The sequence below is a fragment of the Microplitis demolitor genome, chromosome 7 (assembly GCF_026212275.2).
Source record: "Microplitis demolitor isolate Queensland-Clemson2020A chromosome 7, iyMicDemo2.1a, whole genome shotgun sequence".
NCBI classification, from domain to species: Eukaryota; Metazoa; Arthropoda; class Insecta; order Hymenoptera; family Braconidae; genus Microplitis; species Microplitis demolitor.
This window is the reverse complement of record NC_068551.1, coordinates 3330930-3349134: the sequence shown is the minus strand read 5'-3', so window position 1 is coordinate 3349134 and position 18205 is coordinate 3330930. Positions and strand designations below refer to the sequence as shown.

Sequence of the window (18205 nt, the reverse complement as noted above, 5' to 3'; positions counted from 1 at the left end):
TCAGTCCTCGCGACGTTCTCTTCCTTAACTTAACTCACTCACTAATTTTTTTCTCGCTCTCTGACATCTACCATATAATACATACTCTTACACTTAACTTGACTCAGCTCAGCTCAGTTCATTTCATCTCAACTCTGGTTTGCTCTGTTCTCAGATACGACACTCCTTTAGAATCTCTACTCGGTGTTAGTATTTATGCCCGCGTCGGGATCGTCGGGATGAGGCTACCCGTTATGTACCAGTGCACAGCACAACGATCCTTTCATTCGACTCGAAACCCACTTGCGCGACCATGCCGATACACTCTTGTAAGCTTACGTATTATATCTGTATATAGACATACAATACACAGTAATTCTATACATGTGTTATTATATTGAGTACAAATATATGTAAGTTTAGTATACATACATATAAATGTGTACACAAGTTGACGATCCCCCGTTCATATTCATTGTTATGTACATATGTGTACGTATTTGTAGTGAATGTGTGTACACACGTGGTGTAGTAATAGGGATCTACTACTCAGTACTTGGAGCATCAGAGTTCTTCTTCGGTTCTACTCCTCACATCATCGTCATCTTGTGCCTCTATATAACTCTACTATTCTACTCGTATCTCGTATCTGGTATCTCGTATCTCGCGTCTCGCGTTTCTGTTGTCTTAACTTTTTCGTAGGTGGCGTACAAGTTCTTCCATCGAGTAACGGTTAGCCTACTCAGTGAAGCAATACAACAGACAAATAAAAATAGTGTAGAGAAAATATAGGATTAAAAAAGAACAAACTCATTCTTTACCTCCCTCTCGCTCTCTCACTTAATCTTTTTTATTATTTTATTTAATACTCTTTTGTTGTTATTATTTTTTTTTTTATCAACTTATTTTTTTTTTACTCACTGTTGTTTTCTTTTCATTCCTGATGGACCCTGTCTCGCACGAATGCTCTGGCTAACTTGATGAATCATTTCATTGAAACTTGTATAGATATACAGTGAGCCTGTAAAAAAAAAAAATGTCAAAAAAAATCCTTTATATAAAATATTATTATTTAAAACCAGGACACTTGACAAAATCTCAATTGTATTATTAATTGTGACCTTTTAATTTTAATTATTATCATCACAATATAAATTTATATTGTGTATTGTATTTATATAATTAATTTGATAATATAATGATGATAACAGGTCTGTTAATTTTAGAACTGTTATTAACGATTGCATGAAAATTAATTTTCCAATAAATTAAACGTTAATCAGCTGTAAACTGTCGCTTGAGGGGATGAGAAACAGGTTGTCAGCGCTAAAAATCGTAAAGAACCGAGAGGTAATAAGGATTTTATGGGCAATTTTTAAATTTAACTTTCATATTTACCTACTTCTTCAATATTGAAAGCTTTAGATTTTGTTTTATTACACTGTAAAAAAACGGAAGTAAATTCGGAGTGATTACGGATTTTAATTGAATTCGAATTTACTCCGTTTGAGTTTCGGAAAAAATCATTCCGCATACGGAGTAAATTTTGATTTTTTTTTTAGCGGAGTGATCTAGATTTTATTTAAATTTGAATTTACTCCAAGGGGATTAAATAAAATCTAAAGTCATCCCCTCCGGATTTACTTCGCGTTCACTCCGAAATTTTTTCACAGTATCTATCATTCATTATCGCTTATTATTATTATTTTTTTTTTTCATATGGAGAACAATTGAAAAATTACATGGCAAATGGCAATGGACTCGTGCGACTGCCACGCGTGTAATTTGCATATATATACATTTGCAGGCATGCTGTTCCTCGAATAATGTCATTGATGTCAACGCACAATGTGTGAAAAAAAAAATGAACCACGTGTTTTTAAATAATTTTATGATTTATGATAATAAAATTATTTAAATATAAATATGTTAAGAGATGTAAGTAAGCGTGAAAAGATTTTGTCACCGACTTATCTCGTGTTAGTATTACACATATATACATCTACTATATATTATATATATAATGAAGCCACTCTTCATAATGATTTGTGAATAAGGGTCGAGTGGTGTAATTTGATATCTCGAGATGTATATCGATAAGCGAGAAAATGTATTTATACTGTAATGTGGCTTATATATATATATGTGTTTATATATATGTATAAATAACAAATAAACGATATGTGAGTAAAAGTTATAAAATAAATATTTAAAAATAAATAAGAACGCATATAGATATAAAGAAAAATAAAAATGGTTAAAAAAGAGTTGGTACATACAAAGAAGAGAGATTTGGTGGTAGGATAAAAAGAGCCCATGGTCGTATATGACCGGCGGCTGTAGTGCCGCGTATAACGGCGTGCATACCATACTTGAACGTTAGGAAGGGGGTTGGCTCTCTTGTGAGGGACATTGCTCCCTGGCTCTCTCGCGTTCATCGTGGGGCAAAGCGCCGTGTCGACGTGCCACGTACTCCGGAACATATTTTCCGGCATGCAATTTTCTTGAGCTATATATCCACCTCAAATGTGTATAATAATAATACAATAGCAATAGAACAATAACTCTGTATAAAGACAAACGAAAAAGAAAAAAAAGAAAGAAAAACATTATTTTTCATCCATTAAGACAACATATCATTCCCAACAGCTTAATAAATCGCCGCACAATTTTCCAGATGACCCACTAAAATAGAGACATTTCAACAGGTGGCTTTTACACGCTTATTAAAAAAAAAAATAAATAAATAAATAAATAAATCCATCCCCGAAATCGGGGATTTTTTTTTAAATTTTCCGACTGTATTTCAAGTCTCTCCCTCATTTTCCTCGACTTGTTTTTTGTTGTTGACTTGGATATTATTTTTTTTCTGCAGAGTGGTCGGCGGGGCACAGAAGCAGCGAATGAGTTGTGCTTGGACGACATCTTCTCTTTCTCGTCGTTCCTTTTCATCCGTCTCTTCATCTCCTCGCGTCACGCGAGCTATTTACATCCCTCTACCTCCGTACCTCTTGTCGTCAACAGAAAAGCCTATGGGTATATAGTCTACTTTAAAATCCTAACCTAACCTCTATTGGACAGACATATATATATATATATATATATATATATATATATATATATATATATATATACATATACCAACCCTCATACACAGACAACACTTGAACACATCCCTCTGGTAAAGTATAAGTAGAAGACCCCTAGAAAGGGCTGTCGGCTTAGCGATAGACTTTTCTCTTATACTTTGCTCACTCTATAGAATACATACAGTAGTTTGGATCAAAGTGTACGTAATCACTTACACTTGGATATATTTATCCATATACATGTATGAATTTATATAGAGATCCTCGTCGGGTGTTTGTTGTGTGTGCGTACGCGACGTTTTCCATTACCGCGACATAGCGCACCACCGCGTCGACGCATCCCTCTCCTCGTGAGGGGTCGTTGATCCCCCAAGGACAATGACCTTGCGTCTGCGGCACAGCCAACCGTTCGAACGGTTCTGGGTTCCCGGATTCCACCATTACCAATTGCCTTCTCTTTTCCTCTGGCACCTCTATCTTTCCCTTTCTCGCACTTCTTACCGCTGCTTTCTTTTTTTTTTATTATTATTTTATTTTATTGTTTTTTTTTTTTATTTTTTTTTTAATGATTCTAAACAACTTGAAACTATCTCACCGCCTCACTGACTATTTTTTATTTTCAGTCTGACGAGTTGTTTTATCTCTCACTGAAATTAAAAAAAAAAAATATCATAAAGAAACAATTGTTGAAATTTTTTAGTTTGAATAAATGTTGAGTACTTATTTGTAGAGCTGTAATATCCCAGTGTGTTTTATATAAATTATTTTAAGTATGTAAAGTAAAAACTATCAATGTATTCCTACATTGTGGTACACTATTGATTATTTTATCTTCTACTACTTATACCTTTACTTCTAACGGGGACACTTTTCCCTATCCTATAGTCCTATTGAGAGAAAGATACTCTGTTTCCTTTCATCACCATTTAAATATATACTCGTCTTTTTTTACCCGTAAGACGTTTTTTTTTTACTTCGCTTTCTATACTTGTATACATTTATATACAAGGGATTATACACGACTAGAGAACCTGCGACCGATTCATCTTTCCATTGTGCATTGCACCTGTTTTAAGTGTTACTCACTTTTTGACATCCTGTCATTTTTTACCCTCGACAAAAGCCAAAAGTCATTAAATCTCAAAATCCACCCACTAAAGTATACTATACATTGCATTACATACATTTTTAATTTTTATTCTCAACCAAATAAAATATAAATTTTTATATCATGTTCATACCTTCAAATAAAAATAAATATATATACATAAATATATATATATATCATAAAAATAAATAATTTATGTTTGCTTTCTCTTTTTTTAATTTAAAAAAAATATACTAACCATATAAACCTATTTAAATATATATAATAATAATCATAACTCAAGACATATATAGACACGTGTATTTTGGAGGGTATGTAAATTTAATATATGCATGGCACATATATGTTTCTGGTTTCATAATAGAGTACACAGTGCATCAAGGCTATTATACTAGAATTTAACCCACGTGGATATGTACCTTAATAATAATATTAATAAAATTCATACATATACATTAGGGTTTGTCAAAATAAAAATTCTATTAAATCAGCTATGAAATTCGAGTTTTAGAGGCAGCTCATCGCGATTTTTAATTTCCCATTTAAATAACATGGAAAAAAAAATTTTTTAGCTTGGAATTTTATACCTCGGCAATAGCTCATTACAGATAAGCTCAGGATATTAATTTGTAGGAAATTTAACGCTCTACAAAAAAAGTCTATTATCATTTTTTGATAAACCTATCTGTTCAAAAGTTATTAGAGCTCGAAGTCAAATTTATAGTAAATTTCGAGATCTTTTTACTTTTCCAATGAAACTACTAGACTTATCACAAAATGTCATAGAATCTTTTTTGTAGACAATTTTATTCTCTACAAATTATTTCTGATAAATTTTTTTGAAATTTCGCATAATTTTCCAGTTATTTCCATTTTAATATCAAGCTCTTAAGAAAATAGTTTTTTGATCGATTTCAAGAGCTTGATATTAAAATGTAAATAACTAGAAAATTATGCGGAATTCGAAAAAATTTTATCGGAGATTATTTGTAGAGAATAAAATTGTCTACAAAAAATATCTTATGACATTTTGTGATAAGTCTAATAGTTTCGCCGGAAAAAGAAGGAAATCTCGAAATTTACTATAACTGGACTTCAAATTCCAATAACTTTTGAACAGATGGATTTATCAAAAAATAAGAGACTTTTTTTTAGAGCGTTAAATTTCCTATAAAAACATATTCTAGGCTTATCTGTATATGAGCTATTGCCAAGGTAAAAAATTCCAAAAAATTTTTTTTCCATGTTATTTAAATGAAATTAAAAATTGCGATGAGCTGCCTTTAAAACTTGAATTTCAGAGCTGATCTGACAGAAGTTTTATTTTATCATATGCTGTCGATTTCTGGTGATGCCCAAAAAATGTTGCTTTTCGACACACCTTAATACATATAAACATATATAATTATTAAAGAAAAACTACATCGCGTTTGAATAAAGTATTCAAAGTTACGCGCATTCCTAGATGAAATATATATATAAGTAGTGATGTATGTAGATACGATGTATGGTCGCACACCCACGAAAACACAAGGCACGCACTAGTGAATCGTCTATTATATCCATCCACATACATTCAAACAAAAGTTTGTTATCGTCTACATCATACTTGACATCCTACATGCATACACATATCTATGAATAAATATAAGTATGTGTGTGTGTGTAAATGTACAACATGAATGACGCAATCGCATTTTTCAAGGGAAGAAATTACGTTGACCTACTAAATGAATTCCCTCTTAGTTGCTCCGTGCGTTCTACTCGTCTTTCATTTATACTAGTACGGCAACCTTTGCTGCTTGTTAATTTACTTAGTTATTATTAAAGCTCTCATATATAACGTATAATTTTCAGTGATATATTAATTATCAGCCCAAGTAATTAATAATAATAAAAACTTATTATCCAAGTATGAGCTGCAGGATATTCACATTAATTTTTTTTAACCCCTGTTTTTTTTAGTTACGTATAAATACACTTGTGCGAGTAAAAGTATAAATGTAAATGTAAATGTAAATGTATATTTCATTTGAATTACAAGTGCATGTGTGTAAAGAGTACGTGGAGCGCCGTCGTCACGGTGTGGTGACTTTTTACGCGTATGAATACACCCTTTGTTCGTGATTCCAGTCTAAATCTCTCACTTTTCATTCCGCTGTATAGGTTTTTATAAATGTGTAGTATAAGTATACATACATATATGTCTACTATAAATGTATATGTTCTTTTATAGTGTTTTAAGCTTACCCCATACTAAAAATGAATCTATGAGTACCGTAGGCGTACACTCAGGTATACAAAAGGTTGTAATACAGGTATGAGAGGCCATTTCGATTTCGACTGGATTTTCAAGGGTCCCTGGAGACTGGAGACTGGATACTAGTAGAGACAGTTTAACAGGTTCAAAAGCACCTGAGACGAAGCCAAGTTTTTTCCCTAAATAAATTTTATAGTATTATATTTTATAATCCCATTATATTTCTATATATACATATATATATATATATTTTATTTTAAATTTCAATATACGTACTCTGATGCAATAACACACTCATACACATGTGTACAGACTAACGGAGACAGCTCTGCCCATTAAAGAGGGTGTCACGTTTTATTTTTATTTTCTTTTTTTCCTCTTTCCTCTTTTCTCTTTTTTTTCCATATACATTTTTTATTATACATCGGAATATTTGACGTTGCGTGAGGTTGATTCTTTCTCGGCGGCTTCTTCTCTTCTCATACTACTAAAGAGAATTACCTCCCGCTGTGTAACTCAGCAACGAACAACCCACGGCAGCCGGGGGGGTTGCAACAGGTTGCTGCTGCATTGCTTCGATGCTTGTTATAGCTATATACGCATGTTATGTACACATATATATTGATGGCCCCCCAAATTATAACGATCGTCGCCCTGGAGGCCGGATCACGGGGACACGATTGCCCTTTACTGCTTACTGCCTCCGTACACTGATGCTTTTATGATTCCATTCCCATAACCGCGTTCATATACGGTCATGGTGTGACCGCTTTTTAGTCCCCTTATTTTTATATTTGTACGTCAATTCGTCATAAGTACATTTTAAAAACTGTCTACACAAATATAAATCTGATGACAATACATTAAATTAATATTATTAAATCAATGAGCCGATTGTTCATTCATATGTATACTACAATACATACCCTTGTTATTCATTTCCTCAGCCCTTATACTTTTATACTATGGGAAATATACAATATTTATACACATAGGGGAGACTGGGGCATGACGGCCCACTTAAGCTAATTTTCTTTGGTGGCTTTTGAGCACAGGGTAAAAGTTGTTTTAATTTTTCTCCTGATTTTTTACAGTGTATTTAAAATAAGCCTGTAAAAATATGACATAAAAAAAATTTTTGAGGCGGTCCGTCGTGCCCCAGTTTCCCCTATATTATGTCTATATTATCTTGAGACATGATGTGTATATAATGCATAGCATATTGTAAAATTTATTGATAAAAGAACAAGGGTAGTTAACATGCTTCTTTTTTTTTGTGAATTTTATCACCCCTATATATTAGATACAGGGGCGATGAACCATGTCTATATAGGGGTACGATCGATAATCCCGCATATGTTATTTGTTATAAGCCTCAATTATTTTTTAGTTAAATTTTTTCTAAGCTTTATTTTTAAAGCTAAAGTTAAAAGTTTGAGATCATTAAAAAAAATATACAAGACATAATTAATAGTAGGCTGAGTTTTAAGATTAAAATCTAAATACCTGATGCACGAGATAAAATATTTTTTGAGCTAGGATTTAAAGATGTGCTAGTTAAACGAAGTAGGCTTTTACTCATCACTGTGCATCAACCGTATACAGTCTTTTGTAAAAATATATATATATATATGTATATATATATAAAGTATCTGACGTAATGGTGGTGTGGGAGTGGCAACTCCTAGAGGGTCATCGGCCTTCACAACGTCACTATTGTTCTCCAACCCTGTAGTGTCCGTCAGAACTCGCAAAGCTCTACCTCGCTCACCATCGCCAGACTTAAATAAATTCTCACCCCAGCTAGTAACAACTAAATTTGTTTGTTTCATTTTCCCACAGGATTTTCCTTGATTGACTTATCTGGCCCTGTCATAAAAACTATAATCCCAAAATTTATTTTATATACAAGCTCGTTTAAAAAAAAAAATAATAATAACAACACAATATAAAAGATATGTTACCGTGTAATATAAAAGTCTGTAGCTTTTACTCTTCAAATATATTATTTGAGCAAGTTTTAAGCCTCGGGTTGTGTCGTATCATCTCTTATTGAACAAGTGCGAGGCTTGTCTCGTAACCGTTAAGCCGACTTCCGCTTATACCTACTTACCTACCTACTTTCATCCTCAAACATCTTCAGCAACGCCACATGTAATGCACTACCACGGCGATGAGAGCATACGGACATGATAACTAATTTTTCCCTCTTTGCAAAGAGTAAATTTACTCGGGGAATTTTATTCTCAATGTACTGAGCCGTCAGTTATCCATAAATCCTTTTGTAATATAAATATACATATTCATAAATATATATTTTTATTAATGACATCAATAACAATATTATGAAATTATTTTAATAATACATATGATACTTACATTATACATATAGATTACATCGAAGATATACCAGAGCAAATCACCCTGGAAGAAACATAAAATATAAGAGTACTAAAGAATAATATATAATATATGAAAAAAGTCGTCATCTAATCAATTTCAAGAGCCTGATCTTAAAATCAAGATAACTAGAAAATTATGCAGAATACGAAAAAACTTTATCTGAGATAATTTGTAGGAAATAAAATTGTCTACAAAAAAGATTTCATGACACTTTGTGATAAGTCTGATAGTTTCGTTGCAAAAGTAAAAAGATCTCGAAATTTTCTATAAATTTGACTTCGAGCTCCAATAACTTTCGAACTGATGGATTTATCAAAAAATGATAAGAGACTTTTTTTGTAGAGCATAATTTTTTTGTAGCATTTCCTGTTATTTAAATGGGAAATCAAAAACCGCAAAGTCGCCTCTATATTAATATTAAGAGCTCAAACTTTCCATGGTAAGTAAAGAAAAAAAATTAATTTTTTTGGCTCACCCTAATATATATATGATACTTTATAGATATAGATTACACCGAAGATATAGCAAAGCAAAACACCCTGGAAATAAACATAAAATAAAAGTGTACTAAAGAATAATATAATATATAAATATGAATATGGTGTAAGGTAGTTTAAACTTGGTATCGCGATAAGAAACTATATAATCGCGTCTTACTTCTCTACATACACACATGTATATGTTTATGTTGGTGTATGTGTATATGTATATGTATATATGAATGTATGATATTCCTTGTACATCCAGAGTTGTATATACCCCCTACTCGTTCAACGACCCCGTGCATACGCACGTGATAAGCATACAGCGAGGGATACTTTGTCTGTATAAAGAAATATATCCACGATAAAATAAAGCGTTGGAAAAAAAAGTAATTTAACTATAATAGATATAAATTAATTTAAATAAGTCAAAGATTAGGATAAAATGTATGTAGGAAATAAGTAAAAAAAATTTTAATAAAAAAAAAAAAAGAGAAATCTTTCAACGGCGTTCTCAATTTACCGCTTGCTGCAGTAAGTCGCTGGTCTGCTCGCGGATAAAAAATGTGATGCTCATTGACTAGCTGGCGCGAACGCCCTATTGGAGTGACCTGACTGCTATCGTAATATAACAGCCATGATGATAGTCTACTCGTTTACTTCTTCCAGGTCTTCTTGTCGTTTTTTTACTCAGTCAGGACTTGATGATGACCAGTATGGACACTAGGACAAAATAAGACATAAAAAAAATATGTACAGCTAAACATAAAAATATATGAAACGCAATGACGTCTGAGACAGAGGTCGAGCACGACGGCGTTTAGTCTGTATGGGTCGTAGTGGAATATAACCTTAAGAGAATGAGGGGAAAAAGTCGTCGCTATGGAATAAAAGGAGGGGCGATATATAGGGAGAGGCCTTGGAAGGGAGTCGAGTTGTTGTGAGCTCCTTACAGTGCATTGCCTTTTTACCATCCGCACTTCATACCCCCCCGGTACACCCCTTGCCGTCGTCCAAGTCCAAGTCCAACAAATCACACACACATATATATATGTAATACACAGATATGTATATATATATATATATATATATAAATATATATCACGCTCCTGACGTTCTCGAGAGCACGTCTAACAACCAAAGGATTTTTACAGCGAACCCCATTAACCGGGTGGATTTTTATTTTTATTTTCAAAATAAAATCCGTAAAATTTATTTCAATTTTCTCTTCTTCTCTTTTAGTTTAATTACTGCTTTAATTTTCTTTTTTTTCCTTGTACCTGTACTTGATTATCTTGATAAATAAAATATTAAATGTTTACTTAAGTATTTTGTATTATTATCACGACATATATATTATATGTATGTATATATACAGGTATATAACATGTGTGGGGAATCATGAAGCGCATATATGAATAAACACACCCTGGAACCGAATGTCGACATGAACCCGCGTACTCATTTCCACGAGCGGTGAAAGTCTAATATGTAAATTTAGTATATCTATATATATATTTATATGTGTGTATATATATAATACTTTACGACAGGGTATAACGGTATATCCTCGTTATATTGCCCAATCATTTGTTACTCTTTATGCCCTTAGAACTTTTTAAATCATAAATGCACTTGTGATGTCACAACTTTATCCACTTATCCATTAATTTACACGCATGCGGATCAGTTTTATAAAAATATGTATTGCGTTATTTAGCTAAACAAATTTATATAAGCTGTGGTAGAGCAGAATTTAACGATCCTCTGGTTATTTAAAAATTTATAAATATAAAAATAAAATGCGGTGGTGCACCTTAACTTTAAGCGGGATCACGTCGGGCTTTCTCTTTACATTCCTTATTCGTAAGGTTTTACGACCCTTCCAGCGGGTCTTTCAAGTATGTTTAAGTGTATGGAATCTTGTGTTGTATGAAACGAGTCTTTAACAAATTCTTACAAATCCCTACAGTACTTATTTATACCCCTCGACCTCATTTCTTCATTACGTTATCTAAAATTAATTACTAATTTGAATATTTAATAAATATACATGCATACATACATACTCACTTATCAATAAATATTTTCAACAGCTTAAGATAATTACCATTGATAATTTATTTCTTTTAATATTTATTTTTATCTCTTTTTTACTGTTACCCTCAACTTTGAATACTCCAGCATAATTACCAATTAGCTAGATAAATTAATTTTATTTCAAGTTTGTTTGAATACTTAAAAAAAATAAAATATATATATATATATGTATGAAGTCATATACCTTGAAAATTTTTAATTACATTTTAAATACTCCATAAATATAACAAACATCATCCTAATGAGCTTATGAAGCCCATAAGTAGATTTAATTTTGTGATCAGTAATCGCCGTTGCTAAAAATTGCGCCATCTCGCGATCGGCCGCCGCCATTTTAAATCCCAATTCAAATATTTGGCGCCATCTCGCGGAGCGAATTCAAATCTCTTAGATTTTAATGCATGTGCATTAGATTTATTTATAAAAAAAAGTATACTGCACTTTTATTAAAGAGTATTAAATAAATTATCTATATTTAAATAATTTAAAACACTTCATTAAATAAAACTGAGTAAATAAAATAATTGGTCATTAAATTTTTACATTTGAATTTTTAATAATAATAATAAAGTCATAGGTGTCAATTGTCTACGTTGCCAATTTTACAAATTACCAATAAAATTATTAATTATTAATTTAAAATTGATACTTATTTTTTAGGTAAGTTGTCGAAGATATTTTTAGATAATTTAAATTTGAATTTGAAATAAAAATAAGTAATCGATAATTATTATTTATTTAATCTAGATTTTTTTTCCCACTTGTTACCAAGCAAAAAAAAAAATAAAATAAGTGACGTGTAATATAAAATAAATGTTTTAAATTTGCGGTGATGAATTTAATAAGTAAAATAATAAATTTCTGATAAAGTATACGATAGATATATAAAAATAACGTGATATGGAATATTCAACAATAATATCACGAGTTAGAATAAGATTTATATATTTATTTATCAGTGTGTTATTTTCAACGCATTGTTGTGTTCTTGGTTACAATGATGTGACAATTGAAAAAATAAATTCAAACGATAATTTCCCGCAAGTACAATGGATTTTTTATGATAAAAATTTAACAGCCGGTTCAAATAGAATAAAACGATCACCGGTTAATGCACAACTAGAACCTCATAATTTTATTGAAGATCCCAAGTGTCGTGAAGATGTTAAACGATTATGCGGTGCTATGGATAATAATAATGATGATTTGTTCATGTTGGAATGTGTACAAACATTTAAGGTAAGTTTATTATTTTTTCGTGATACCAGCATCGAAACTTGGTTTCAGTGTCTCTACATTTAGTCAAAAGAAGCGAATTTTAGTTCAATGCCGCGAGGAATATTAGCAGACGTAAATTTTGAATGTCCAGTCAGCGGGCAGAAACAAACTTGTTTTGTCCCGAGGGAAAAAACAAATGTCTCTGCCCCGCTGACTGAAGACTTTCGCAATTTAAACTCTGATACTTGTCATTTTTTTAATACACAGAAGAAAAGGATTTCTTGGCGTAAGAAATATTTTGCATTATAAATTCAAGACTAAAATTTTCTTAGGTCTTGAAAAAAATTTATTCGCGCAATAATTTTTTTATCGTCTCAAAAAATTTTTTCTTGCTCCAGAAAAATTTTTGTTTTCAATTTATAATGCAAAAAATTTATCGAGACAAGTGAAAATTTCTTGAAGCGAGTAAAAATTTTCTCGCCAAAAAATACTTTTTTCTGTGAAGTAATGTCAGAGCATTAATTTTATTTAAATAAATGACAGTTCTGACTGTGATTAAGTTTTATAAAAATTAGTGTCAATAATAAATAGTATTTACAGTTTCTGCTTAATTATAAATTGCAACTGACAATTTACGCTTAAGCTAATAGTTGGTTTTAAATTAACTTGTTTCTGACTGGCTGCGACACTGAAACTAAGTTCCAATGCAGCAAATCATGAAAAATCTAGTGTGTCTCAGGATGAAAGACGATTTCACTCCAGGTGATGTCAGCCAACCACTCTGTCTGAAATCGCTGTTTCATCCCTTGTCACACAATATACTATTGTACATAAAATAATTCGAATTATACTTTTTAAAATTTCTTTTAAGCCAAATGAAGTAGCAGCAATTGATGAAAAATGTCAGCATGATATTTGGAAGCACATCGTTAATTTAACAAAGAATGAAAACATACAGAGATTACTTAGAAAAGCATGTGGTGACGGGATTGATGAACTGCAGTGTTCTGCGGATAAAGAGCCAGGAAGTTATCTCGCATGTCTGATAGAAAAACGTGAAAACGTAAAAGACCAACAGTGTTCCGAGTACATACAGCGATTAGAGTGGATCGCATTCAGTGATTTTCGTATCGTCACGCCGATGGTCAACGACTGTCAGCGTGATATCGATAAATTTAAATGTGGGAGGATCCAGCCTTATCGAGAAATATCACAGGGGCAGATCCTCGCTTGCCTGCAGGTCCACATCGAAGAGCTCAATTCAAAATGTAAAAAACGTATTCTAAAAGTATCCGAAATCCAAGCTGACAATATTAAATTAGATAGACAACTGTACATGGCATGTAGACAAGACCACATTAGATTTTGTTCAAACATACGTCCAGGTAGTGGTCAAGTCTACAAATGTTTGATGCAGTACAAGTTCGATCGCGCTATGACTAAACAGTGTCATGACCAATTAACAAGGCGTGAAAGATTGATATCATCGGACTATAAAATAAGTAAAGGTCTCGCTAAAGCTTGCAAAGAAGATATCAAAAATAATCATTGTCGTAAGTACGTATCCGATGACAAAGAAATCCGTCTGGCCCAAATATTACTTTGTCTTGAATCGGCGTTTAAAAACGGGAGTAAAATAGACCCAGATTGTCAACGAGAAATGTTCGATCATCGTAAAATGTTGATGGAGGATTACAGTTTATCACCTGAAATAGTTGACAGCTGTGCTAAAGATATATCAGATCATTGCAATGGTCTTAAAGACGGTGGTGTTACCATTCATTGTTTAATGAAACATATCAAGACACGTAAAAAAGGTTCCCAAGTATCAGTTGAATGTCAACGTGCCGTTGAGTCGCTGATTAAAGAAACAGATGCTGGTGAAGATTGGCGAGTTGATCCGGTTTTGCGTGAAGCCTGTCAACCGGTTGTTGATTCTTCTTGCCGTGATGTTACCGGTGGTAATGCCCGTGTTATTTATTGTCTTATGGACAAACTTGGTACCGACAGAATGTTGGCCGGTTGTGAAGCGGCGCTCATACAGATTCAGTACTTTGTTGCGAGAGATTATAAGCTTGATCCCCAGCTCTACAAAGCATGCAAAGCAGATGCCGTCCAGTTGTGTAGCGCTAAGACAGCTTGGTCTGATGACGGCAGCCAAATGGATCCTGAACGAGGTCCTCTGATACTTCCCTGTCTTTACAGATACGCTCATACTTATAATTACAACAATAACTTTAACATTAACACAAATAGTGTACAGAAAAAAAATGATATGTCTAGTTTAAGTTTAAGACCAGAATGTCTAGAGGAAATCAGGCGTGTAATGAGACAACGTGCCATCAGCGTTGACTTGCAGCCCGAAATAGAGCAGGCTTGTTTCAATGAATTAGCGACTTATTGTTACGACAAAACAGGACGTGGAGAAGAAGTTTTGTGTCTTCAAGATAATTTTGAGAGGTTGAGTGACAAATGCAAACAAGTTATCGGTAATTTAACGCAAGATCAAGCGGAACGAGTTGAATTAAATCCCGTTATAATGTCATCGTGTCAACGAGTTATGGAAAAATACTGCGAGGATGTATACAAGTATGGAAAAGATGAAGGAGACATGATGGAATGTTTAATTGATCATAAAAATGACTTGGATCACTTCGAGTACAAGTGCAAGGCAGCTATCGAACATTTTCAATTGATATCATTGCAAAATTATCACTTTACTTATAAATTTATGAAGGCGTGCAAGCCACATGTTGATCGCTGGTGCCAAAAAGCCACCACTAAATCAAAAGTTATCGAGTGTTTGAGTACTATTGTACATGATGATATTGTCAAAGAGAGCCAGCATAGAATATTGAAGGATTGCAGACAACAGCTGAGAGCCCAGCTATATCAACAAAGAGAAAATATACGTCTGGATGTTACTTTACAGAAAGCATGTGCTGGTGATATTCAGCAGTTGTGTAATCAAGTTGAACCTGGCAATGCTCAGGTAATTTATTGTCCCGGTTAAATGTTATTAAAATATTTAGTTAGAGGTGTATGAATTTTAAACGAAATTATGTTGATTTATAAATTTTTTTTTTTAATGCCAAGTTGGTCAAAAGCAGTATACGAATAGAATTACATATATGTATTTTATCGAGACTACTTGTTGAATTTAATACATATTGCTTTTGACCAACGGCATCAAAAAAAAAAATGCATGGGGATGGAAGGGGAAAAATGCGATATTTGAAGACATAGTCAATTTTTAAGAACTCAAATACGTTACATATTTTTTTTAATGATGTTCGAAGTAAGGTAAAAGATCCGGTACCTGATCAGGGAACTAGTACTCGATCACTTCATGTATTTATGTATATATATTTAGTAAAATTTAATAAATATAGATATACAAATATGTGTGATCGAGTACTGAGTCTTTTACATTAAATAGAAAAAATTTTCAGCTGCCGTTAAAAAAAAAATTTTAATTTTCGCGGGCAAAAATAGGGCACTCCCTAAAAAAGGTGAAAATAAATTTCTGGATATTAAATAAATTTAATTAAATTAAATTTTTTTACAAGTAATTTACTCAAAACAAAAGTCATATTTTTCGACTGACACTAAATTTTATTTACAAGTATTTTAAGAATGTGTAAAAAACAAAGTTTATAAAATTTTTGGAGTACCCCATTTTGCCCTCCCTTCTCTACCCTATTTTTAATAATATTTTTTTCAATAGGTATTGGAATGCTTGGCATCGAAAAAAAATAAATTATCAGAATCGTGTCACAAGCAACTTTTTAAAGTGAGACAACAAGACTTTCAGGACAGCTCGAGTGACTTTTTACTGCTCAACACATGTCGATCAATGATGAAACAATACTGTCTCGATGATAATGATAAATCTAAAGCGCTTGAGTGTCTTAAGAGGTGGAAAGACGAGCCGGCTTTTGATGAAAAATGCAAGAATGTTGTATTGAAGCGTATGATCGAACAGAATACTGATTATAGATTCAATGTTGCTCTGCAGTCATCTTGCTCACGTGATATTGTCAGTCACTGCCAGGAGGTATTGAATAACCAGCCGATAGACAAAGAGCTGGAGGGAAAAGTTATCAATTGTTTGAAAATTAAATTTAGAGAGGGTAAATTGAATAACAAGTGTATGAAGCAAATGACTGTTATACTTCGTCAGGCAGCTCTTAATTATCATCTGAATCCTTTGCTTGCTACACTCTGTGCTCAGGAGGTATTTCTTTTTTCAAATTTACTCCCTGGTAATTTACCACCTATGTCTGTTTGGGAATTTATTTTTCATTTTATTTTTTCAGATCGAAACAATTTGTCATGCTGATGATGATGACCCGGGAAAAGTCGAGGAGTGTTTGAAGTTAGAATTTAATAATAATAATCCAGAGATGAAGGAAGAATGCCGTGTAGAGATTGCTAATCTTATTGAAGAAGCCAAAGCAGATATTCATATTGACCCTTTGCTACAGAAAGCTTGTAGTGTTGATATTGTTAAATATTGTAGTGATATTCCTCAAGGAAATGGCAGACGTAAGTCTTTTGTATTTATTTTTGTTTTTCCCAGTTCTTGGGCACCCTGATATAAAAGCGTTATCTATTATTATTTTATTTAGATATTGGCTGTCTGCAAACAGTAATGGGTGATACTAAAAAATCATTACAACCAGATTGTCATAAAATGTTATCGACAAGAATAGAAATGTTTAAAAATGCCGCCAAATTACATCTGCCAAATTCAATTCAAGAACTTTATTCAACAGTCAATCAATCACCGTCTAGAAAATATTTTATAATTGTCGCATTAACGATGACTGGTATTATTTTTATCGCTGGTTTATTTTGTGGCCGTGTTACCCGGCGAACTATGAGAATGATGAAAAATAAGTAAAATTTATCACTCGCTCATTGTGATTAGAAATAATTTTTTTAATATCAAAGTAATTTTTTCAAAAACAAACAAAAATTATCACGCGTTGAACAAAATATTTTTAAAATTAATTTTTATACGAACAAAATTTTTTAAATCCTTTTTATAAATTAATACGTAATTTTTATAAAACACAAAAAATCATATTTTTTTGTCTTCCAGTACCATCGAACAAAATTTAATTTTTTTTTTAATTTACTCACAAATTATCGCACCAAAAGCACATAATAGTTTCTATTTTTAAGTAACGCATTTAAATTATTTGAAGTAAATAATAATCTAAAACAAAGAACAAATATATGAAATTAAAATCCGGATAATGAAATTTCACTCCTCTTGCACCGACAATATTAATAACTATTTGTATGTAAATTTAATTATTAATAAGAGATAGAGTGCATTTATTCGGGTTATCAATAAATAAAGTTGTAAATACGGATATATTTATCTTAGAAAAATAAACTTTTTATTAAACAAATAAATAAACAATTAGTTTAGTTTATTAATATGAAGAAAATATTGCATCGGAAAAAAATATATTAATGTGAGATGAAAGTATATAAATTGGTAATGTGATCATGTTCTAAAACGAGTATTGAATCTTTTTAAAGAAAATATATT

At 32.0% G+C, this 18205-nt stretch overlaps 1 protein-coding gene and 1 long non-coding RNA gene across 2 annotated transcripts; one reads left to right on the top strand and one right to left on the bottom strand.

Moving 5' to 3' along the window:
* Positions 1-8109: 8109 nt before the first annotated feature.
* LOC103576862 (uncharacterized) lies at positions 8110-8877 on the bottom strand. Its single transcript, XR_549386.1, has 3 exons — positions 8816-8877; positions 8401-8715; positions 8110-8317 (listed from the first exon to the last, which is right to left on the bottom strand). It is a non-coding gene; the product is annotated as an uncharacterized LOC103576862 (long non-coding RNA).
* Positions 8878-11835: 2958 nt separating this feature from the next.
* Positions 11836-18176, top strand: LOC103576861 (Golgi apparatus protein 1). The gene is made up of 6 exons (XM_008557269.2): positions 11836-12081; positions 12169-12660; positions 13511-15631; positions 16367-16876; positions 16959-17187; positions 17271-18176. The coding sequence occupies exons 2-6, from the start codon at positions 12322-12324 to the stop codon at positions 17543-17545; spliced, it is 3474 nt and encodes a 1157-aa protein (XP_008555491.1). The 5' UTR covers positions 11836-12081; positions 12169-12321; the 3' UTR covers positions 17546-18176.
* The last annotated feature ends 29 nt before the right edge of the window (positions 18177-18205 follow it).